The sequence below is a fragment of the Phalacrocorax carbo genome, chromosome 7 (assembly GCF_963921805.1).
Source record: "Phalacrocorax carbo chromosome 7, bPhaCar2.1, whole genome shotgun sequence".
In the NCBI taxonomy this organism is placed as follows: Eukaryota; Metazoa; Chordata; class Aves; order Suliformes; family Phalacrocoracidae; genus Phalacrocorax; species Phalacrocorax carbo.
This window is the reverse complement of record NC_087519.1, coordinates 43162473-43186128: the sequence shown is the minus strand read 5'-3', so window position 1 is coordinate 43186128 and position 23656 is coordinate 43162473. Positions and strand designations below refer to the sequence as shown.

Here is a 23656-nt window from a genome sequence, read left to right as displayed (position 1 = left end):
AGCCCCCAGCCCCAGTGGCCTCTGCCACTCCCTACAGTGCTTATCAGCTGCCACAAAGTTAGGCCTAAACTTAGGTCAATAGCCTAGACAGTTTCTAACAGAACACCCTCGGGGAAGTATTTAAACCAAATCAAGAAGCTGTCGCCCACTTGCAGCTGAACACTAATCACAAGCACAACTCGTGGTTGGGGGTTTAGTTGTGTTGCTCTTTTAAATTACAGAAGCATGAACATTTTTGCTAAACCATGAGGCCTTCCCGTCCCCATCCCATCATTTCACTACCCAAACAGCCCCTGTTCAGCTCCAAAAGGCGTAGCAGGGTATGCTGTGGCAATTAAGACCCTGGGTACAAAGATATGTTTGGACTAGGGGCTTTACACCAGCTCCAGCACATAAAATTGGAGATTGGGAGCAACTTGGTAGAGCTCCCTCTGAGCTGGCTCAAGACCCCCACCACCTTTGACCTTGCTGCAGACAGCTGGACCACCAAACAGGTTGTATCCTCCTTCCCCTGATCTCACGTGTCTTCGCCTACCAACTTTTGTCTTATTATGTATTGCACTTACTCTGTGGGTTAAAATGACTTGCTTAAGTACAGTGGAAAATTTATTAAATTGTGGTCTATGTGAACCGCCTGACAGCTCATCAGTGACGTGCGTTAATAAACAATCTGTCTCACTGCGGATAATAATCTGGGAATGGTGTATGACAGCTCCCACCTCACCCCTGCAGTTGTAGAGGTCACCGGGACAACGGTTTGGGTGATGGGGAACTGAAAGCACATGAAAAAAAAAAGCCAAGGAATAGCTGCTTTGCCTCTCCTCCCGAAGGAACAACTCATTAAAAAGTCATAATTTCTTGAACTTTTATATTCTCTTTAACTTGACAAGTTATAATCCCTTGATATACAGCTAATAAGGTATCAAGTACTTCATATCTGATTACAACTATTTTTCTTCAAACTAATTTAGTTATTCTGTTAGTTTTGGTAAATAATAATTATTTAGAACTCCTGAAGAAAGCTCCCTAAATAAGATTCAACATGTGTAACTGGTATAAAAGACTAAAACCTCTCTAAATACTCAAAAGCTAGGAAGCCTTCAGTAAAACTGGGAGAATGCATCTAGACATCCTTCATGCTTCTACAGTATCAATACAAGTGGGGCCAGCCTCACCACAAGATGAAGCAAAGCTTCAAAAAGAAAATGGAAGTGCAGGTGACTTTTTTCTTTTACAAGCTCTTGATCTAACAAATACATACCCCCCTGAGGCACTTTATTCCATGGAAGTGACCATAAGCCCATTTCTTCATGCAAATCTTAAACTCTCTTTACTATTTAATAAGACCTTAGATGCATCTTGAAAAGGAACACCATTGGAATAATCTCCCCAGGGAAGTGGCTGACTCAGCCACGTTGGACACCTTCAAGAGTCGTCTGGACAGGGTGCTGGGCCATCATGGCTAGACTGTGCTTTTCCCAGAAAGGTTGGACTAGATGATCCCTGAGGTCCCTTCCAACCTGTGATTCTCTGTGTGTGTGTGTGATATATGTTGGAAAAAGATAATGTGAACCAACTTGCATAGTTGCAGTCCATACATAATCTCAGTTATACAGTATGTATTAGAACTGCTCAATTTATGAGAGGCTTACAATTTACAAATTTTGTATTATTTTTCTGTCTGCAATGCGATAAAAGCAATGCAATAAAGGAGGCAATGGGTTTTCAGACATACATAGCTTGTCCATACGTGACTTATCTGGCATTAGCTTATTTTGTGATAAATAATATTCCTGCACAGGCACTCTTTGTCTACCCAAAACCTGTCACCTTCAGAGAAAAATCTTATTGCCAACATGGGTAAAAGCCCTGAGTTCACCTTAGCACAGACTAGAAACATTCAATTTAAAGCGAAAATGTACTGCCACCCTCCAAACCTATCTTACATTGCACTGCAACACTGCTAACCAGTCTGCATGACCACTACTACCACCCTAGTTTTCCTGTTCGAGTGAGAGCATGCAGGTGTCATTTCCACCGTTCAGAAGGCAAAGAATTCACACACTTGGGGTCACAAAACAATAATCGTTGTTATTATTATAAAAATTACTGCAGCAGCTTTGTCCCATACTTCTGCATCTTCCATGCTGAAGTCCTCAGTTTCTTTGGTCTTGGAAAAGCATGACTGGTCTTACCTTTTACTGGAATGTCAAACCAAATGAAGGAGTGGAGGTACTCCAGGGACCCATCCAAAGCTGTAGCAAAGGAAAGGAGTTATTATGAAGTAAAACCAACCAAATGGCAGAACATCAGGGACAAGAAGATCATGCATTGCTGGCAGCAATGGCAAAACCCACCACAAGTAACTTATATTGAATATTTGTAAGCAACGTCATCATGCTGAGCATGTTTCAGACAGAAACAAGTACTCTTTAGAGGATGCCGAGCAAGAGGGATTTGCTCCAGCTATTCTGGTTAAAATAGGCCTTGAGCAACAGGAGTGCTACAGATCCAGCAGGCCTAACTACTACAAAGAAAACATGATCTTGACATTTTCTAGGAGCAGATTTTCTAGGACCAGAAAATTAAAATTTCAAGTTATTACTTAAACTGTATTTTGAATAGGTATTCTTAGGTGCATTTCTGTCGTGTGACTGATACATAGGAGCCTCTTCACTCACCCCAGGCTTCCAGTAAGAATTGAACTTCCCACTGACAGTGCTAACAGAATTCTAGCTATTGAAATCTAGGAGACCAAGACCCAGACTTGTAATGCATGTTTTTTCTTTAACTTCCCTTCCTTAGCTGTATTTTGTCAAGATGTATCGACCCTTCTACTGCCTCATCAAACTCTTATTTACCATTTTAGCCGCTTCCTTAGCTCTACCATTTCAACAAATTTTAACATTATGAAAGCATTGACCTCAGGGTCCTCAGTCAGTTTGCATTTAAAGAAGAGCGAGCCCACCAATTTCTATTGTTCCATGGGTTGATGCAGCCCACATACATCATTCATTAAGCCTTGCCTGGAACTTAACAGATGGCCCACAATGAAAGCGATGGCCTTTTGGCCAATTTTGCTGCAATAATTTATCATGTGACCATTCTCAGCAGTTCCTCCTGTACTCCTGCCAGAATTTACCACTTTCCTTGAAGTCAGACAGAACCACATACAATGACGTCAGTTAATCTAGCATGTTAGCTTCATGGGTGATTTCAGTTTTAGGCAGTGATGGGATGTTTCTTAAGCAGTTCCACTCTTGCTAAATCATCCCGCCCTCACACTGCAAACTGTAGTACCAACACAGCTGTTCTCGTGGCTCCATGGCGAACTATCAGGCTGAAAAATAACACGGGGGAAAGAGTTTCAATCAGATGAATTCTTTGATATGGTTCACAATGCGGCAATCCAAACAGTTTGGCATGATCCAGTGGGAACAAGTAATAAGTGACTGGTTAAGCCAGTATTTTCACTAGAGAATTGCACATCAAAACTGTGCCCACGTACGTGAGGTTTTGCATTGTTCCTGAGGCACAAGTGGTCCTTCCTTTCTGCCAGCTCTGCGACAGAAGTGACCTTCTGAGGTGGACTCCTTCAGGACAATTAAGTTTTAAGCCAAGAATTTAGCTGCCAAAGCCAGTGAAGTGAAAACTGGTGTACTTACTCTGTTACTGTTTCATTATTTGCCCATGCTTTTAACCCATCCTAAGTAATATCTGTATTTGGAGGTGTGTAATGCATATATAATGAGATAATGTCCATCACCCTCCAGATGTCTCTTAAGGAACTATGATGTGGACTAGAAATGACAGAACTATGAATAGCTTTGAGAAAATAAGAGACCGAGTCCCATACCTCTGTGTGTGTGTATGTCTGTGAGTGTCTGTGTGTACATGTGAGGAATGGTCATTTGTACCTAGAAAATCCAGGGCTGAACAGCCCTTTAAAAGTACATTGATTTCAAGGTCTGGAAATTCACAGGAAAAAATCTAAAAATAGAGAGAGGAAAACTGCCATCAATGAAGTTTAAGAACAAGGGAATGGATATACTAGAGGCTAAAGAGATGAAAAAAAGCACTTAGGAACTATTGTTTCAATAAGACCTAGACACTTAAAAAAAACCAACAACAACAAAAAAAGGAATTAAGAAAGCAAGGAGAAAGAAAAAGAAAACATTTAAAACACAGAAAAATCTAGAAGAATGAACCATCTCAACATAGGCTTAGTGAAAACTCGGACATTCCAGCAGCCCACACCGTTCTCCATTTGCCCTGTTGAGCTAAGTTTCATAGACTGACAAAGCATTTAAGCTGTTCAGATAATTATGTACCAGGAGAAACATCAGGAGCTAATAGTAAATGTCACATTCTATCCTCAATTAGTGCTATATCTAAAGCATGCATAGGTTACTCTGAAATAGATCACTCACTTGAACTGGAATCACGGTTCTTGCTTTACCCTGTACCCTCAACATGCTAAAAGTTGCCAACTTTGAATTTTATTGCTATTGTTACTGGCACAGAAATTACATTTTGGCTTTTGATTACCAGCCTCTATCTTTCTTGCCATTACACAGAACACAGGACTAAGGGTGATTGTCACCCTTCATAAAGCAGTGCTGATGCAGTAACATTTACTGACCAAGTTTTATCAGAATATTAAGTTTTAATGAAAAATGTTTCCTCTGTCCTTTCAAAAAACAGCAATCAGGTTTACTGCTTGCACTTGATGACACTGTGACTCCTGTTCATTTTGATTTGTATTGCCTTTCAAAGCAGAAAAGAAACAGGAAGTTTGTAAATTACAGAAAAATAAGAGTAAACACCCCATCAAAAATTGGCAGCAACAAGGAACTGTTGTGGGAACCATGGATTCTTTTGATAATAAACAACAGCCACTTACCTCACGAGAGCCGATTCCTCGAAATATATATCAGTTAGTCTCACTATTCATGGGGTCCGCATGCACCTGAATTTGGATTCTTTTGCCCAAGAGTGTGTATTCAGAGTGCCCTTATGCCCTTGGTGTCACAGTGTCCCCTTTCCAGAGACAGAAAGAGAAGAACATAACTGTCTCTGAGTAGTAAGGAAGGCTGATAATGGAATACATATGGAGATCACATCTCAAAAAAAAAAAAAATCCCTTACTGTAAGTAACCATTCCTTCTTTTGAGATTCCTTACTCTGAGGGGTCATCTATATAGCAGTTCAGATTAACTAAACTGAATTGAACAAAAGTCACTTAATTTTTGAATGGGAGTGTCCATGCAAGATTTATTATGCACAAACTGATATATTTTAAAGTTATCCTTTTACTTAATTTAATTTTCTTTAGTGATATATATTGAGATGGGAAAAGTAATGAGGCAGAACTTGTCATGCAGGATAACTTCATAGTCCATTGGCTAATAACTTGAAGACATCTTAAGAAATGCAAGATTGTGTCTTGATATCTTCATGTTGAGTAACAGGACTTGAATGTCTATACCAGCGAGACTGTTGCTCTGTACAGAATATCATTAGACAAAGGTGCAGCAGCTGGTCGCGTTAAGTGTGTCCTCCAATTCTTTATCTAGTTGCTTTAAACAAGCCAATCCACACAATCTATGAGAAGGAGAACATCTCACTACGTGAAAAGCTGGTGCTGCAGTTGGCAAAAGACAGATCCTAACGAAGTTCGTAGCTCACAGCCAAAGATAACTAAGAATTACCTGGCACAACTACCGTGTTCATTATGCTTTCAAAGGAAACAAGAACAGTTTGAACATAATCTTAGAGATGACTGTTCAAAGACAACAAAACTCAGCACATGGCATAAATACACAATACAAAGGTGAAGAAATCTATTTACCCTCTCTAAAATAAGGGTAAAAATCCAGTAACGTTAATTTGGCAATTTTTAATGTAAAAAACCTGCTATTACTGGGGATGAGGAAATCGAATTATGAAATGTAACTTGCCATTTGCCTCTTGAAGAAATTGAAACACATTACACTGGTTTTGGTGCAATTTGTCATTATGCTTCATTCAGAAGCCTTGTTGGAAATGAGGTAACTGTTTTTATTCTACTCTAGCAAAAATCTCAGCACAATGTTTTGCTCCAGCTACAGAAAAAGGTTTCACATTAGGGTGTCAAATATTTCCAGGTAGCCATGGCTCCTCCAATTTTCCTCCTATTTTTTCAGCCCTCAGCTGTTCTTGCACCTTGTTAAGAACGCCTAAGGCTGGAAAGTAATCTTACTGCCTTTCCTACAGCTTTTTTTTTTTTTTTTTTCTTTAAATCTAATGGGTGACAGAGGCCAAAGATATTTAGGAAGACCAGCATCTAGTTACAACCTTTTAAATGGAAAGCGACCAACAGCCTTTTTAACAAACTTCTTGGTTTTTAGCAAACTAAGAAACAGCTCAGAGGTGGGCAGCTGCTGCTTCTAAGAGTCACGGAAATTGGACTTAATGAGATTTAATTTATATCTTAAAATTTTGGTTTGGGGCATACAGAAATTCCCACATAGTATTTGGAAATAAAACAGTGAAAATAAGTAATGTTTCTTGTTTCAATATTTAATCCAAGCAGACACAGACACAATTTATAAAATTATTCTATTGCATTAGAGTTTTATATAGCATTTTTTCTGAATGTTTTTCCTTCAGTGTATCATATAGTCATATTTTAAAATATCTTTGCACAGTCCTTTGTGCAACTACATGCTAAAAATCTGCAAATGCACACTTAACACTAAACAGCACAAAAAATACATTCTGTATCCATTCATATGCAAATTTAAAACATTTCACTTGGCAGATATACAATGAAAAGTTATTTTAAAAAAATCAGAAACTACAAAAATGCGCACATAAAAGTCTTCCCTTTTGGATTTTTAGTAAAATACTGCTCTGTATAAGATCTAATGAAAAACTCCAGTGCTTACAAAATACTTTATATATATGAGAAAAAAAAAGTTTAAATTTCTATCTGTATGAATTAAACAGAATCACCTTGTTAAAATATAAAACTGAAATCACAGGGGACATGGCATAGGTCAATGCAGATGTTACATCTTCTAGGACATGTAAAACTGTAATTAACTGGGCACCAGGCAGTCAGTATCACAGAACATATAAACTAAAAACCAGGGACTAATACAATATGCAGCAGCTACAGAGTTAAGTGTTTAACCAGCTATATATACTAAATGTAGCAATTCTACTTGAAGAGGGAAAGTCTTAGTCTGAAGTAATTAATCATAAAAATTGCTGTGTTTACTGGTGTTAAGAGTATAGGGTCCTTCATAACTTTGTGTCTAAAAAAGCTGCATAAATTGGCTATCCTGATATGTCAAAGTTCTGTGATATAAGAATGATACATAGTCTCATCTCCATCACAGAATTTATAAACAGATCTTTTCTCTGTTGATCAGATAATTCATACCTGATACGGGGGGCTAACATCTGTGTCTCATAACTAAACTTCACATAAACATTTGTAAAATATTGGCGTGTCAGCATCGTGTCAGTCTCGTGTTGCTCATGACAATAGATCACCAAAATGTACAACTTTCCCTTCACAGAATATGGCTTCAAACCCCCTTGAGACTAAATGGCTATAAAGAGAATAACAAAATCAAAATCAGAGTATTTTAAGCCTGTATATAGCCTATTCTGCAAGGTTTGTGATACTAAGTAAAATGAAATAAAATTTCTTAACCTTGTTTTTACCTCTGTGATCCTTTTTATAGGGCTTGCTGCTATTCTACAAATACTGCTGGGGCAACAACTTTTTCAGAGAAATCAGTATTAAAAAAAAATCCTATAACATGGTAAGAGTGTGAAACTTGGTCCTACACGAAGAAATGGAGGCAAAGGACAAGGTAGGGGAACTGAAAGAAAGTCTACAGACTTGCAGATCCAACATGAAACCTGTTCAGAGGCAACAAAGTGAATCACTTAAGTATGCTTTATTTCTAAGCTTCCTAGGCTTAAAGGAAAAATATATTTTCTGGAACAGATTAGAATAAAGAAGAAAAACAGAATTTAAATCAACATCAGTAAGCAGCACCAACTGGGGCTTCAAATTTTCTCTTAGACTGAAGATTTCTTATTAATGTCAGTAAGTACAGTACATGTGGGTTAAAAGTAGTACAGGGACCTTTGAGCCTTCTTTTCTTCCTATATGAACTAAGAATGATCTTTTACTCCCTCCAAAAATAAAGGTCAACTTTTTGTCTAAATATTCTTAGGGAACAAATAGTAACAGCTTCTGATAATTTAATTTTGCTACACAGCGCTTATATCACAAAGCTAAAAAATAAATATTAAAAGTCACTAGCAACAAAAAATAACCCACCATACAGAGGCTTTTAGGGCGCAGACTGTTAGAGGGAGAAATGGACTCTGAACATAACTCTGACAGCTATACTACACAAATGGACATCTTTAAACTCTGGCCATTCTGTAATTCAGAAAAAAAATCAGGATATCGCTAGCATTTCAGGAGGCTACGCAGATCTGTAGTATATATCTGTGTTATTTTATCATCAGAAAACAACAAAATTGATAATGCTGCTAGATTAAAAAATTAAATGTACTTTACCAAAGAGGTCTTTACTTCGCAAATATATTTTTTTATTCAATACATCCTATAAATTAATCTCCTTGAACAGATTCTGCACCAGCAGCCACGTTTTGCCACTCAAATACTAGAGATACGACAGTACCTACATTTTGAAAGTTGTGAAGTTGTTGCCCTTTGGTACAAAACCTAGCAGTTCATAGTTAAAGCAAATTTGGCAGTTCCACTGTAGATAGGTTTTAGCTACACTGATTCAACTCAGAAGGGCCTGGAAAGCCAATATAAAAGCTGCACTTAAATCATTTTTCTTTTCTGTCTTATTACACTATTTGAAAATAAGCTAGAATACAAAATGTCATACTAAGCAATGTTTGATGCCCAACTTATTACCGTTCCATATCCCTCCCAAGACGCACGGCAATTCTGAATTAAGGTTGCCACTGTTATTGCTGCTTACCCAGTATAGTCTGTAAGCCACTGTTTAGAAAACTAGGCACAATGGATGGCATGGTAACCTTAACTCAGCATTTCCTGGCTTTTGCTAATTTAAGTCAAAATAATTAAATTTTAACATAATTTTTATAGTTTTCATAACAACCTGAAAATCATAGCAAATAAAATGTATTTCATTCTATATTATACTTAAAGTGGCTGGTCTTTTTAATAGAGCTTTCTGATTTTTTTAAATGATAGAACATAACAGTGGGGGAAGAGTTAAAGATAAAATACACCTAGCTACCATATTTATTCTGAAGATTTTGGTGCGCCAAAATTGACAGCCAGCTTTCTTGGCTTTCGCTTGCTGGAAGTGTTTGGTGCTGATTTGTTATGAGGAACACTTGGAGTAGCCACATTGTCTTGAAATGAAACAGTGGATTGAGCAGCTTGAGGAGATTTTAAAGGAGCTGAAGAACTATCTTGCTGAATGTGGTCAGAAGACACTGGCTGTTCATTCTTTAGTGGTGCAGCTTGAGGGGAACTCTGAAACTCCTTGAGCTCAAAGTTTTTCTTGCTAGCAGCCCTTTTTTTAGTTACCTTTAAATTAAATAAATATTATTTAACAGAATGCATTCTCAAAAAACTGCAAATATTCCACTTTTAGAAAACATGCATAGAAAACTATTGTAAAAAACTGTAATACTAAATAGGGCTTCAGAGTGAGGATGATGTTGCATTCACCATGTAGACATATTTTTTACAAAAATAGAGTATTAAGACAAACCTGCCAATCTTACCTGCAGAGGTATAAACTGGTTGTGAGAACCAACTGGTATAGTTCCTGCAAGAGACACATTTCCTGGATAGGAGCCAGGATAATAATGTTTAGGCACTGGAGTTCCCCAGGACACTGGACCAAACATGTGAGATGATGGAGGCATTATATTAGCTGTGAAAATAAATAACTTTTAGCTCTCTTTCCTCAAGAAGAGAATACCAACTCCCCTAGACCCAATAGTACCCCAACTACATTTGTCTGCATGCTGTTTCTTTTTCCAATAAAGCCTCATATTCTTCATTTTCATTTCAAAATAGGTAAGTATTTATTTATTACCAAAAAAACCTCAAACAGTTCTGCTTTTACAGAACTACACCCAGATGATGGCACCGTTAAGAGCACTAAGTCACAGCATCTGCATTTCAGAGCACATACAACTTGGTCTTTGCATCGTTAGCTCAGTGAACTGTATTAGTAGAAGGTTGCAAGTTTAGGCCATCCTTTCGAAACAAGTCAACAATACAGCAACCCTGGGGAAAACAGATGTAGCAGCTGCTGTATGGGTTACTAGGATGCTGCTATAATGGTGCTGACTCATTAATTACTAGCTGTGAATGTGAGCTTTAGAATACAAAATAGATGGGAACCGGAAACACCACTGGGGTTTTCAGCAATTTTTGGGGGATTACTTACCATCCTAATGTTTGGCAGTGTACAACAACAGGATTGTGATGCAGCACTTCAGTGAAAGTTGGTTATAAACAAATAAAACACTAATGCAATGATAACCATACAGGGGGAAAAAAATCATGTAGAAAATCAAGGAAGAGATTTCTTATGAATTCTGGACTGGAAGTATCAGCTTTGAACTACTTACTATTGTTTTAAAGGGGAACCCCCCAACCAAAAAATCAACTAAAACTGAATGGACAAATACATTCTTGTTGAAAAGAAATAATTGGGAGATATATGATTCTTTGTATTGAATTCATGTGCACATTGATGAGAAGACGTTCATGAACTGTTTTCAAAGCAGTTCAGGCATACAACTACATACATGAAGACCAAAAATGGGGCTTTCTTGAAGGCATTAACTTTCATATAAAGAACTATTACACAATTACAGGATATCATGACAATATTTGAAATGCGTACTAGTCAAATACTTACCAGGGGGTTGTGCAAATACTGGAGGAATAGATCCAGGTGCTACAGGAACTCCCAGTGGTTGATAATTTGGAAACACTGGTGGAGGTGGAGGCAAAGGGAAGTTTACTCCTATAGAACTCTACAAAGAAGGAAATGGAGGATTACAAACAGACAATGCAATAGAGACAAAGATTTTAAAAGGTTTTTTGCTTTCTCACCAAACGTTGTAAAGCAAAAAGCGCAGCTTTCTCCTTCGCTTCAGCTTCAGAATGACACTGCGGTCCATGAACCAACAAACCATTTGATAATTTTATGTGACAAACTGTCATGGTCTAAAAAGATGAGATAAGATTTTTAAGGGAATTTGTTCTGCTGACAAACAAGAAACTGTGAGATAGAAACAGAGGATTTGCTTGTTTTGAAAGAAGGCAACAAAAGGAGCTAAGGTTTATTTTTAGGTGGATTTCAGTGCTCAGTCCAAATGTTTAACATAAAACAATTGAAACAAAGTCGAGAACTTCAACTTTTGCAGAAAAAGCTTTTTACCTGTGGTGTTTTTAGGAAAGAGAAATCTGGTTGTGACATTCCAACAAGAGAACAAATACGACAAAGTTCAGAAACAGTAGACAGTGCAGGCTGTGCACAAGCAAAAGGATGACCTCCAGTTTCTAGTGCTGGTGTGTTCTGAGGGCCTCCAGTGTTATGAGGCTTGTTCATATAAGCAGCTGACAAAAGAAAAAGAAGAAAAGGAAGCTGTATCACAAACATTTCCTGCACTGAAAGGACAGCAACATTGTTATTAGCAGAAAAAAAAGCATATTCAATTTTTTCTGGTGTTTTCATATCTGATTAACAAAACCCAGGATTATACATAAAGAGATTTTTAGATCTGAGTAAAGAAGTAGAGCTGAAAAGGCGGACATTTTATTACTAGATTTTGAAAATCGGTACCATATTGTTAGCTATGCTCTAAAATGTCACTACAAGGTGAAGCTCTGAACTATGAGCTGATGTCTAAACATACCCATTTTTTTTGTTTGTCTATATTGCAAGGCAGCTCCATGGCAATCCTGTCTACTAGGGGGAGCAGGAACATCATTTACTTGGGATTTCACTTCATTCCTTGTTTCCAGGTCAGAGCCATCTATCTTCAAAATCTCTTTGAGCATCTGTGTTCCTTTCTTTAAAAATAAAATAAACCATTCAGGGACATGATGGCATTCAAATAACACTACCACCTTCTTAACTGTGAATATCATAATCAGTAACAAAATCTGAGTTTTTGTTTTCCTATCAGTTACATTTTATCAAAGCAGATAACAGCATCTTAGCATAAACAAATGTGTTTGTTAATGTTCTTTGAGAATAGCTAATGAAAAGCTCATCAGTATGTTTAAAAAGGCAGTATGAGGTTTCATGGAGTTTCTTTAAATAGAAGCATTGATGCTAAGATAGCAGATGCTAAATTGCGATGTAATGATTCCTGCAGGATACAGACCATAGCAAATGATTGTGGTGACAGATGTTCTTCATTTGTAGCTCTTGCTTCCTTGGAATAAGATTGCGCTTCATTTTCTTTAGAAATTTTCAAAGAAGCTAGAAGACTTTCAAGTTCATTGTCCTTCTTAAAACAAATGAAAAAAAAAAAGTACATCAACTTAGTATATTACAAGCAGATGCAAGACAAGGTTATTACTAGTTTGAGATTAATTTTACGCACATTCAGGATTTTCTTCTCTGCGCTTGGGCAAACCACAGTCATGTCTGCTCAGAGCGTGAACAGATATTCAGACACTAAATCCAGTTTTGCACACTAAAAAGATGCAACTATTGACCAATAGAGAATTGATTTAAAGAACGATCAAAATTATACAGGCTTGTCTTGTACCTGTTATAAACCTAAATTTGCACACAAGCAAACATGAATAACTGGAACAAAATGGACTGGAAACGTAAGCTATTCAAAGAGCACAAGAAAATCAACTAAATCGTACCTTTCCACCTGTACAGGGACCATCAACTGCAGCCTTCTGAATTACAGGCATGTTGGGGCTTTCATTCCTCTTCAAAAGTTTGACATTGTACTTATTCACACCTGCAAAATTCTGAAATAAACTGCAGCATTTAATACTGAATACTAATACTCCATTGCTCATTATAACGCAATCATATTAGAAATGCATCTGCAAATAGCTTTCACAAGCTAATATTCGTAGAAGTTTTCAGCTTACTGAAAGCCTAGCATTTCTGTTTTCCCATTACAGCATAGCTTTTGGAGTCTGAGAGAAATAGGAAAATCATTTGGTATCATCACCATATATTTCATGCACTTTCTCTCATTTTCTGTCTATAAAATCTCTAGAGAAAAAAAATCTCCAGAATAAAAATCTAATAAAAGAATCAACTAAGACACCAGTTAAAGGGAAATCTGTAAAATGATGAATCAGATCAGAGTAAAATGCAAAGAAAAGAATAAATTTACTCAGTACAGAAGAAATTACCTGTTTGTTTGATATTTTATTGTGTGGCTGGCTTTCACCTCTTGTAACTTTGGAATCTTCTTTAACTACAAAAGAATGCATTCTTTTGAAATGCTTTTAAAAACTGTAGTAATAATCAAGGCTCAAAAAAACCAAGTAACTCCATACAAGTACACAGAGTTGCATTAATTTCAATGGTTGCGTCAAATGTTTAATTCATACTTTATAGGTCATTTGGTGTATGCTTTTCTTGTAGGATAAAATAAATATGGAATAATAGATCTAATTTTATGTTCTACAAATATGCTCACAAGCAAATCTGCAAAGCCAAGCTGTGTTTTTTTTGTTGTTGTTTTTATATCAGATAGGTGGAAAGTTGACATAATGCAGAACAGCTTGATTAAACGGTTCAGGATTAAGTGTGTAATAACCTAATATGCACACCGGGGGCATTATCTGACAATAACAAATGCAATATAGTGTTCATAATAAATTACTATAATAACTACAAAAAGTGCAACAGGCATTTCAATGAAGATCAGATAAAGCAAGTAGTTCTCCTGAACAAAGTTTCTAATCATAGTACTTACATTTTTTATATGGCTCCTGTTTTCTTTGCTGACCTTTAAAGCTGCTGTCATTGAATCCTGGCTTATAGAGCTGATTGCCAGTTCCCAGCTTGATTTCCTGAGGTAGAACTGCACCCTAGGATTTCAAACATCAAACTTTAACCAGAAAACTATGTATCTATCATTTACATAGTAGTCCCGTATGATTACCTGCTTCCAGAGCTATGCATACTCTGTGTAACAATACCTTCATCCAGAGGATTTATTTGTAACATTAACTAGGAAGTATTCAGATGTAATAAACTAATGTATAAAATTAAATACCTTCATATTTTGAACCCAGGGATCTGTTTAAAGTTTATATACTAACCTTCTCATGCACGGTTTGCTGAATGTGGTGAGACTTCCCAGAACTCTGCAATGATTGCCATATGCTGCAGAATTCATCATCTTGCTTACTCTGTGCCTGACAAAATACAAAACAACACCCCCAAAACATTCAGCAGCTATAAACTCAACTTTTGATCAGCTAATCATATACAAAGACATTCTGAGAACCACAAGGACCAAGTCTAACAGTGCTCAGATGACAGAAATTTTCATACTGACACTAGTAGAACTTGCAGGTATTTAATTTATGAAATACATAAATAGGCTGTTGTGGCGGGTTGTAACAACTCTTCCTAAGAATCACTATTAAACTGAAATGAACTTAGTTTCATTTGAGATTGTTTTGGTTTTGTTATAATTAAACTCAGATGATAATTCAAAATGGTTTAAAAAGCATGCTCTCATACTGGTAGTATTCTTAAATTTTATTATTAATGCCCTTTTTTTTTTAAGGCTTTATCAATCAGGCTCAGTCACTTCATAACATTACAGGTACGTTACCACAGAACTGAAGCCCAGCTACGTAAAAAACACTTTTGAAAATCTAGAATCTAAACAAGGATAACACAGGATATTATACACATTCAAGAACTGGGACAAGTTCTGCTCCCGTCTGTATCTGGACTAAAACATGTAATGTACTAAAACAAAGCTGACTGTTAGTCATGAGAAAAGGACACCCATTTGAAATAGGAGACCAAAATAAATATTGAGACATTTGGGTCCAACACTAAATGAATCAGAACACTCACTTTATTTTTCTGATTGCCAGTCAGAAATGATCCTTTCTGTGGTGAGTTAGAGTTGCCCTGATTTTCAGCCCTGAGATTGTAATGCTGTCTTCCATTCAGTTGCTAAATTATTAAGAGGGGAGAAAAAAATCACAAGCCTTAAATTTTCTTTTGGAAAGTAGTTTTTCTTGTATAGACTTCGAAAGCATGAGACAATTCTTTTCTAACACACCTACAGCAACATGAAGTTACCCACTAAGCTGATTTTCTTTAAAGTCACTTACTAAAACATAAAGTTTCGTTAAACCAATGAGAACCCCAATTCATCTGTAATTTTTCCCTCCTTTATTGTATTTTCAAACAAAGTAAATCATAACCAAGAAGCAAAACTGACAAGAAAATAATGTCTTCTCTTTCTGAGCATGGACAAGCTTGGACTACAGGATGCATTACCTAGAACAGAGCTTTAAGGAAATAATTGCATCTCTCCCCCAACAAACTATTTGTTGACACCAAATGTGGTGTCACTGCTCCGAACTAGGTATTTGTCTCTTGGAAATGCAACTGGAGCTACTCAAAGGAAAGCAACTGTCAATAAGGAACTTTTGGTCCCTTTCATTATTGGATTAACTCATTTCTCCAAGATAAGGATTATTGTACTTCCAATATACTAACATAAAAATTAAACTGATATATGAAAATAAAGATAACAACCATGGTCATAATTCAGCTTCTGTGGAAAAACATTTTTGTACAAATGAAAAAAAAGTCTTACTTGAGTAGGAACAAAAAGAGAGCGGGGAGAATGGTTGAGGCCTCCCAGATGCACTTTTTGCGAGCATACAGATGACAGATCAGATGCGTATGAATTGTAGTTATTCACAGCTGGCTGAGGTTTAACTATGGCCATCAGTTTTTGATTTCCCGTTTCTGACCGACTGCCATGAGACAGGTTAATTAAGGCACTTGATGGCAGACGATAACCTCTGGCAGGTGAGCACCTTAAGAAAAGCAAATTACGTAGTTGTTTCAGGTAGCTTAATGGTTGACATTTCAATATATCCGACTTAGCAACACTGTTGCCTCTATGCCAAAAGATGATTCAAGTTTGAACAGCAGAGGCTGAAAACTGTATCCAATATTGAAATCTAGTACCATTACACACAATGTTAATCCCACTGTGCTCCCCCTTGGCTGTCAAAACCAGAAAACAACAGTAATTACTGCTACTAAGTTTATATTGCTGAGCTCAAATACATTTTAAAGATGAGTGAATTGTTTTAGCATAGTTTTATAGTATTTCTGTAAAAAAATATCAACCAGGAAAGAACATTTTCATTTTTCTGAGGTGAAAACTGAAGCCAGTAGCAGAACTATAAATTGACGTTAAGCAACATTTAGTCAGTTTTCTATCTTCCTTAAAGATTCTGAATACTGAAGATTATGTGTTACAGGACATGCTCTTGCAAGGGATAGAATTGTGTTACGCTTGCTGAACGCAGAGAACAGGTATGATTCTCCTCTAATTTCCAGTAAAATGAAGCCTGCTGGGTAAATTAGTGCACTTAGAATATTGTTTACCTGCATAATTAAATGCAGAAAAGTTATCACACTTTTTAAAACAAAAGCACTAACCATGCCTCCACTGCCTGAAGAACAGTTTAGGTTTTTAATGGTGATTAGAATTTAGTGCCTAAGTATCAACTATTGATAGTTCAGAGTCCCTCCTTCAGAGGAACAGAGGATTACTGGTTTTAGTCTCTATATCAAAGCCATACTGATAACAACTTGTTCTGTACATATTTGTTTGGGAAAGGCATTTGGATTTAGTGCTTTATTCAGCTGGTCTGTATTAGCTATCTACAATTCAGAAGCTTCTAGACACGCAAAAACCCTGAAGAGCATTTCCAAAATATAATATGCTTCATAAAAATTATCCCTGCTCAAAGAGAAAAAAGAAACACAGAAGAAATAAAAATTGATGAACACTGCCAAGGAACAAAGTTTTAAGAAGAGGCATTACAAATACTCAACCAAACCACAGGCAACAATTTCATGCCATTGATACAAATAGCATGAAATGACTATGAAACCCCCTGCACAAACCTTATAGTTAGGCCTCCAAGGAATTCTTCATCAAACAAAACTTCAAAGAGCACATCTGTTTCTCTGCTGGCTATAGAAAATTAAGTAAAATGTCATCCTATCTATGTTACAGTAGCTGTTTTCATATAAATTATATAAATATCTATATTAGTTATGCATAAATAACAAAAAGACCAAAACCTAACTAATTAGCAACAAAAAATTCTTTATGCCTTGAACAAGTGATTTCATTAACAGCAGTTCAGAAATTCTTCTCAAAGTCATATATGGCTGCCCTTTTAGATATACTTTTAACAGAAAAGTACCATGCATAGCATCTTATCAAGCTGCATTAATAGAACTGCAATTTATAGCAGTATGTCACCGTTGACAGAAACTGCCAGAAAAGAGATGCAAATCATCTTTATATTTAGGCAGTCGGAAACAGACAGCTTTAATATTACCTTCTTGCACAGTGATAGACTAATACTCCTTTAAAATCATATATTATCATTATGGAGAAAAGAATACCTCTTTAAAAAAAGCTGTACTCAAGTCTAGTCTGTTCAAGATTCTGCTGGATGCAAACTAAATGAGAAAGCAACTGCTTAAATGCCAGATAAGAAAACAATTTGTATTACTAGATCTCAAACTGCTACACCCAATGTGATGCGGTAAAATCCTTCTGTTTACCTGAAATAGGTTTATGGATAATCATCTTGCCAAAGAAGGTGTTAATCCATACCGTTCAACAGAACTGGAGTATCACAAAGTAAAAAACCAAATTCCAAATAAAGCAATTTGAGACAACTCATATTTGATAAAATTTTATGTTCAGTGTAAGTACTAAGGCTAATACTTTTGTTTTTATCTGTACTTCTCTTAACTTTGCCCACATCTTCCCATAAGTTCATTTTTGTTAGATATTTTATCGATCTTTATCTATCTACTTATCTAACTATCTAACATTTATCTATCTATTCTTTTGTTAGAGATTCAAAGTAGAATATCTGTAGGTTTAATTCAAAACAGTAAATATGTTGCTAGCAGCTTCAAGCTGCATATGCTTCGCAGGTCAGAAGTTTCTGTACATTCACAACCATTGTACAAAACACTTCTCTGAAGCCTGCTTTCATATCACTAGCTGAGCTGTTATATAACTGTAATACTATAATTATGAAGAAAATATTACCTCCTTTAATTCCTATAATGGTACCTCGAAGACCAACTGGAACGGAAAAGTGCTCTCTCACATTGACAACACGGTCAAACAGCCTATACTCCGCATCTCGATCTGGAACAACCCCATTTTGTTGTTCTAATGGCTGACAATAACGAAAAGACTGTTAATGTTTGCAAAAAAAAAAAAGGTATTACAATCAAAATGCATTTATAACAATATCTGAAACACACTATAAATCAAACTTCCTGAAAAAAAGTTAAGAGCATAGAATCTTCCCTCCCCAGACACAAAGTCAACTTTCATTTTTCTTTTCTTGCAACTCTCACTCCCTGCTCCTGCCCAAGAAACAGCAGTGCTGTACGTGATCAGAGACAGACTGAGGGTATCAATTTAGACAAAACCATCACGCATAACCTGCCTGTATCAGTAACACAGGTATCTGTGAAATAGTAGGCAGGAGGAGCAGGTGGTCATATGTCAAGAATTGAACAAAAAGCAAAACAGGGAAGGAGAGACAAACGGAAAGTATATTTTATGTTGCCTTCATTATACAGCCGATAGGAACTGTAGAAGCATGAAGGACAGAAGGTAGAAAAGAACTGAAAGTCATTATAGTACATGACAGAGTTTGTAGTTAGTAGAAATTCTCTCCTTTTAGAGACAGACTACTGCTCTCAAACTGATTTTCTAGAAGGCATCATAAAACTTTTTCTTCCATCAATACTGTCCTAAAATTCCACACACTGAAAGTGTGCTTAGGTGAAATAAATACAATCTGGACAACTGAACTGGAAAAACCCTTTTCACATCACTTACTCTGTACAGCAAGTGGGGTTTCACAGTTACTCGCACCTTCTTGTTGCTCTTTCTCTGCTAAAGGAAAGGAACAGAAAGTCATTATAAACTAGCGTAGGAACCAACACTGGATTTCAGGTACAACAAAACACCTGAAAAGATAATGTAGAATTCTTTTGTTTCTTTTAGATGAAGGTATACAGCTTTCATGAAGTCATTAGAATGTTTTAAATTAGAATGTTTAAAAAACATTAGATGTTTTAAAAACATCACTGATTTGTTACCAAAGCATTTCCACTGTTTGGCTAATTCCAGAATTCACACCAATGTTATTATCATGTCCCTGCAAGTAATTCCAAAGATATCAGCCCATTATTTCATGTGGCTTTGCCTTTAGCTTTTGCTTTTGTAATTTCCTTGGCCTGTTTTTTGATCTGTGGCCTTCAGGAAATAACCTTCTAATTTTCCTCAGACCAAAGAGAAACTGCAAGAACAGCTGGGATTGCACTTAGAAACAGCACTTCGGTAGTTCAGAATATACACTGACACCTGTTCCTTTCTGAAATCACTAAAAGGCAGGGTTCAGAGTATGGACTAACGCTGCTGAATCACCTCAAAAAGAGAGAGTCAATTACAAAGATTAATAATGAGGTCTTCTGAATTTCTGGGACAATTCTTATTACAAATTCAGACCTTACATTACATTCTGTATTTTTTTTTTGTGTATGACAAGTAATTTTCAATTGTCTTATTCTAATTCAAGAACCTAGAAAATAATGAGCAGCTGCTTTTTGGTTCACCCCTGCTCACAATGATATCAAGGTGCATACCTTGCATTTCTCTATTTCTTCTTCAATTTTCTCAACAATGGCTGCATCCAAAATTTGCAAGTCACAAGATGAGCGAGACAAAGCAGACACAGGATGTGCCTTTAACCAGGCAACAATTTCTTGGACTTTCTCAGCTCTAAATAAAAAATGATGTGAATAAAAACTTTTAACTGCATAAACGAAGCATTTTACCATGTTCCCTGATTTAATCAGTCAACTATTATGATATAGACACAATGCTTGTATACATTCATAAAGTTACAGAATTTAAGAGTTCTGTATGAGTTTACAATAGGGTTTAAAAAAGAATAATCTGAATCATGCAATACTGTTTCAAAACTAAAACCTGAGATTCGGAGAGGGAGAGGGGAAAACTATTTATAAGTGTTCAGTCAATTAGGTTTGCATCCAACCCACTACCCATGTCCAGCTATGATTAAAGGTTCTGTGACCATTTGTTTCTCCCAACACAGTAAAAAAGAACTTCAGGGCATGCCTCTCTGGTAAAACGGAGCACAAACCCGACATTCCTATCATAGAAGAGTCCCACAATGGTATATCTGCCTGGTAAGAGTCCTGTGGAGTGCAGGATCTTGCAGACTTACCAACTCAAGCCTGTGAATAGGTCTTGCTAGCTAATAATAAAAGCTTTTTGTAATGTCATTATCCTGTATCTGGAACCAAGGCTTCTCCTTGTCTCCCATGAAACTGAATGTATACTGAAAATGTGCAAAGTACTTTAAATTCTGTACGTGTTATTTTTCAAATTCAATGTGAACTTAAACAATTAAAATAATTATTATTTATTTTGAAAAAATGATCTTTTGGTGACTTTGTGACTATTCATAACTATGCTTACTGAAGGTTACTTTAAAAGCAAGAATTATGAATCAGCCATCGAAAATTAGATTTCTCATTTCTTGGACTTGAGATGAGAGTCTGACCGAGACTTGGACTCCACAACTGGAAGGTACAACATTCTGGTAATTTTTTCAGAGTCATCACTGAACAATCATGCTGCTCAAGGAGCAGCAAGGTTTCAGTTACAGAGCAGCCACTATATGATTATCACCAACTTCACAATGTTGTTGGCCTCTGTTCTACTATTCTAGGAAACAAAAAAAAAGAAAATGGAGAAAGATGGCTTACCCATTCTCATCCTCTCCAGGCCAAATATCATCTTCATAGAAGATATCCTCCTGGCTATTCTTGGCTATATAATTAAATAGTTCAGGGACCCTAAAAATGAATAAATGGAAGAAAAATTTAGTTTTGCATCAGCATGGACCACAAAAAAGCATCATCAAAACAAACTTTGTTGGGCTCCAAAATCTCTGAAGCCCAGATGTTGTTTTTTTTTAACTTAATTTAGTGTCATACTGCTCATTTGTCAAGGGTAAGCTGCTGACAAAACTACTCTATCCCAAAACATGCTTTTCCTTAGAAGGAGGGACTGGTGGAAGGAGAATATTGGAATAAAAGAAATTCCATCAAGCAATCTCCAAGCAAACTTAGTTCTTAGAAGATATGTGTTCAAAGAACAAAATCTGAAGACTGATACAAAGGTAGATAATCTGGGTGAAGTTCATATCCAATATACACCTTTCTAAATACTCAGCAAGTAGTTGTTCTACTGCAGAAGAATACATCCATTCGTTTCCAACTTTCTTAGTATAGCCAGGAACTTCTTCATTTTTCTTATTGAACTTCAGGTTTAGCCCCACATTTGCTTTGTGATCTCCGTGAGGACTGGAAATAAAACAAAGTTTATTAACTTGCAGTAATGCATATGTGTGCGTGTACATACATTAAAACCCCCACATAAACATACATCCTCAGCCTTAAACCACAGAAAAAAATTAATTCTTTGTATTGCTTACTTGTTAGCACCCTGACAGCTGTAAATGTTACAGGGCATGAGCTGTGCTACAGTAGCTGTCCACATGCATACCCCTACCTTATGGCAAATGAGGGTATGGAATATTCTACCCTTCTTCCTTAATTGAGATCTAATCAACTAAAATCTACCTGGCATTTACCAAGATGTAGAAGAACGTCCCTGAACAATCAGTGGGGAACAAATGTACACATTAAATCACAAGAAGATGCTCATGCATCAACCGCTTCTTTAGTGAGCTGTCTTAGGAAACCACAATTCTGGCATTCAGAGGACCATAGGGATTGCATCCTTTATATATTTTAAACAATTTTAGCCTTTAACTAGTTCTTCAGAAAAATTAGAGGCACAATTATTATCCCTTTTTACTAGCAGTACTGATAAATACAATGAAATGAGATTGCAATTGCACTATTTATTGTCAGTGTGCCAAATAGTTCGAACTCCTGCTTCAATTGTGCAAATAGCTATCCAGGAAAGTCAGTTTATGTTTTTCTACAATACTAAAGCCAACAGAACTCTCCAGTAAACAAAAATTAAAAAGATGTTTTTGATAGGAGAGAAAAACACTGCATATTAATTTAGTTTACAGAAATATACTTTAAAGAAAGCTTCATGTTATGGAACAGTTCTACACCTGATAAGAACAGCACTTAAACATAGCAGAAATTCTGTAGACTTTTACCAGAATTTAGAAGCTTCTCTACAGTCAAAAATCACAAAGAAAACTTACTTTTTCTTTGATCCTCTTCCAATAAAGATACTCCCTGTAAATCTGGAGACAAGATATCCACTTACTCCAAGACGGCTGGCCAAAATATATGCAGGATTGTATTTCACAGAATATTTCTTTAAAACAAACAAAGAAAAAATATTGGCAATTCCCAAAGGATAAGGATTTTTAGGTAAGGCAAATGAATAATATGGAAGCACCCCTTAAAGACATTTACTATTGCAAAATATATTTGACATGTTGTTTAAGCTTTTGCTGGAAAATGAGAAGCACTTACATGCTGGTTCTGTATTAAAGGATCAAGCTGGGGTTCACATGGAATATTGAAAACTACACGAATTCTACCTTCTGTGATCACATCACGTGAATCCTGAACCTTGGAGAGAAACACAACACATTAAAAATGTTATTTAAAAATAGCCGTCTTTGGATCGTAGACCTTGTAGTCTACTTTATCACCAGTTTTGCTGCAGTAGGCACAGAGATGCCTTGGGATTCATCATCTTGCCATGACCTGTACACAACAAGTAGCACTACATCAAAGGAATCTGTGACTGAAAACAGTCCAAAATGGGAACTCTAAGTATTGCAAATTACCCCAAATAATTTATAAAAATAATCCTGCATTCAAGCTATGCTACCTTTTTCCTGTAATGCCAGCAACAGTGATAGGGGAAGCAGAACAACCCCCTCCTCCTCTGACTAAACCACCAGGGAATCACTGACTTAAGATTTTAGCTAGCAAATGACCACTACTGCCACAGAATATCTTAGATTATTTTAGGCTGGCAAATAAAGACACCTAGGGGAAAAAAAAAAGAAGTTATTGGAACTAACTTCTCCCATGCAGCCGTAGTAAGGAGATCCCAGCATAAAGGCCGTACTTCCAGGAGGAAACAAGTCATCCAAAGTTTTGATATTTGAAAAACGAGAGTCAAAGGCTTTGATATCCTATATGAAAAAGAGAAAACTGATCATGTTAAACATCATTCAGTTTCATATAGATAGATGCTTATTCTAAATATTATC

General features: G+C 36.4%; 1 protein-coding gene across 5 annotated transcripts in view; it reads right to left on the bottom strand.

Annotated features, from left to right (window-relative positions):
• Nucleotides 1–6540: 6540 nt before the first annotated feature.
• XRN1 (5'-3' exoribonuclease 1) overlaps nucleotides 6541–23656 on the bottom strand; it is a 37196-nt gene continuing 20080 nt past the window's right edge. For 2 of the 5 annotated variants that reach the window (XM_064457687.1, XM_064457691.1), the window contains 22 exons: nucleotides 23465–23578; nucleotides 22905–23003; nucleotides 22628–22743; nucleotides 21600–21746; nucleotides 21147–21236; nucleotides 19998–20133; nucleotides 19189–19245; nucleotides 18382–18514; nucleotides 17211–17280; nucleotides 15880–16105; nucleotides 15126–15227; nucleotides 14354–14449; nucleotides 14005–14119; nucleotides 13436–13500; nucleotides 12929–13039; nucleotides 12433–12558; nucleotides 11959–12115; nucleotides 11481–11659; nucleotides 11153–11266; nucleotides 10956–11073; nucleotides 9805–9956; nucleotides 6541–9604 (listed from right to left, as the gene is read on the bottom strand). In XM_064457687.1, coding sequence (XP_064313757.1) covers nucleotides 9314–9604; nucleotides 9805–9956; nucleotides 10956–11073; nucleotides 11153–11266; nucleotides 11481–11659; nucleotides 11959–12115; nucleotides 12433–12558; nucleotides 12929–13039; nucleotides 13436–13500; nucleotides 14005–14119; nucleotides 14354–14449; nucleotides 15126–15227; nucleotides 15880–16105; nucleotides 17211–17280; nucleotides 18382–18514; nucleotides 19189–19245; nucleotides 19998–20133; nucleotides 21147–21236; nucleotides 21600–21746; nucleotides 22628–22743; nucleotides 22905–23003; nucleotides 23465–23578 — 2814 coding nt within the window. In that variant the 3' untranslated portion in view covers nucleotides 6541–9313. Of the gene's footprint in view, nucleotides 9605–9804; nucleotides 9957–10955; nucleotides 11074–11152; nucleotides 11267–11480; nucleotides 11660–11958; nucleotides 12116–12432; nucleotides 12559–12928; nucleotides 13040–13435; nucleotides 13501–14004; nucleotides 14120–14353; nucleotides 14450–15125; nucleotides 15228–15879; nucleotides 16106–17210; nucleotides 17281–17302; nucleotides 17947–18381; nucleotides 18515–19188; nucleotides 19246–19997; nucleotides 20134–21146; nucleotides 21237–21599; nucleotides 21747–22627; nucleotides 22744–22904; nucleotides 23004–23464; nucleotides 23579–23656 lie in introns of those variants that run through there. The other 3 variants (XM_064457688.1, XM_064457689.1, XM_064457692.1) reach the window with 3 other exon arrangements.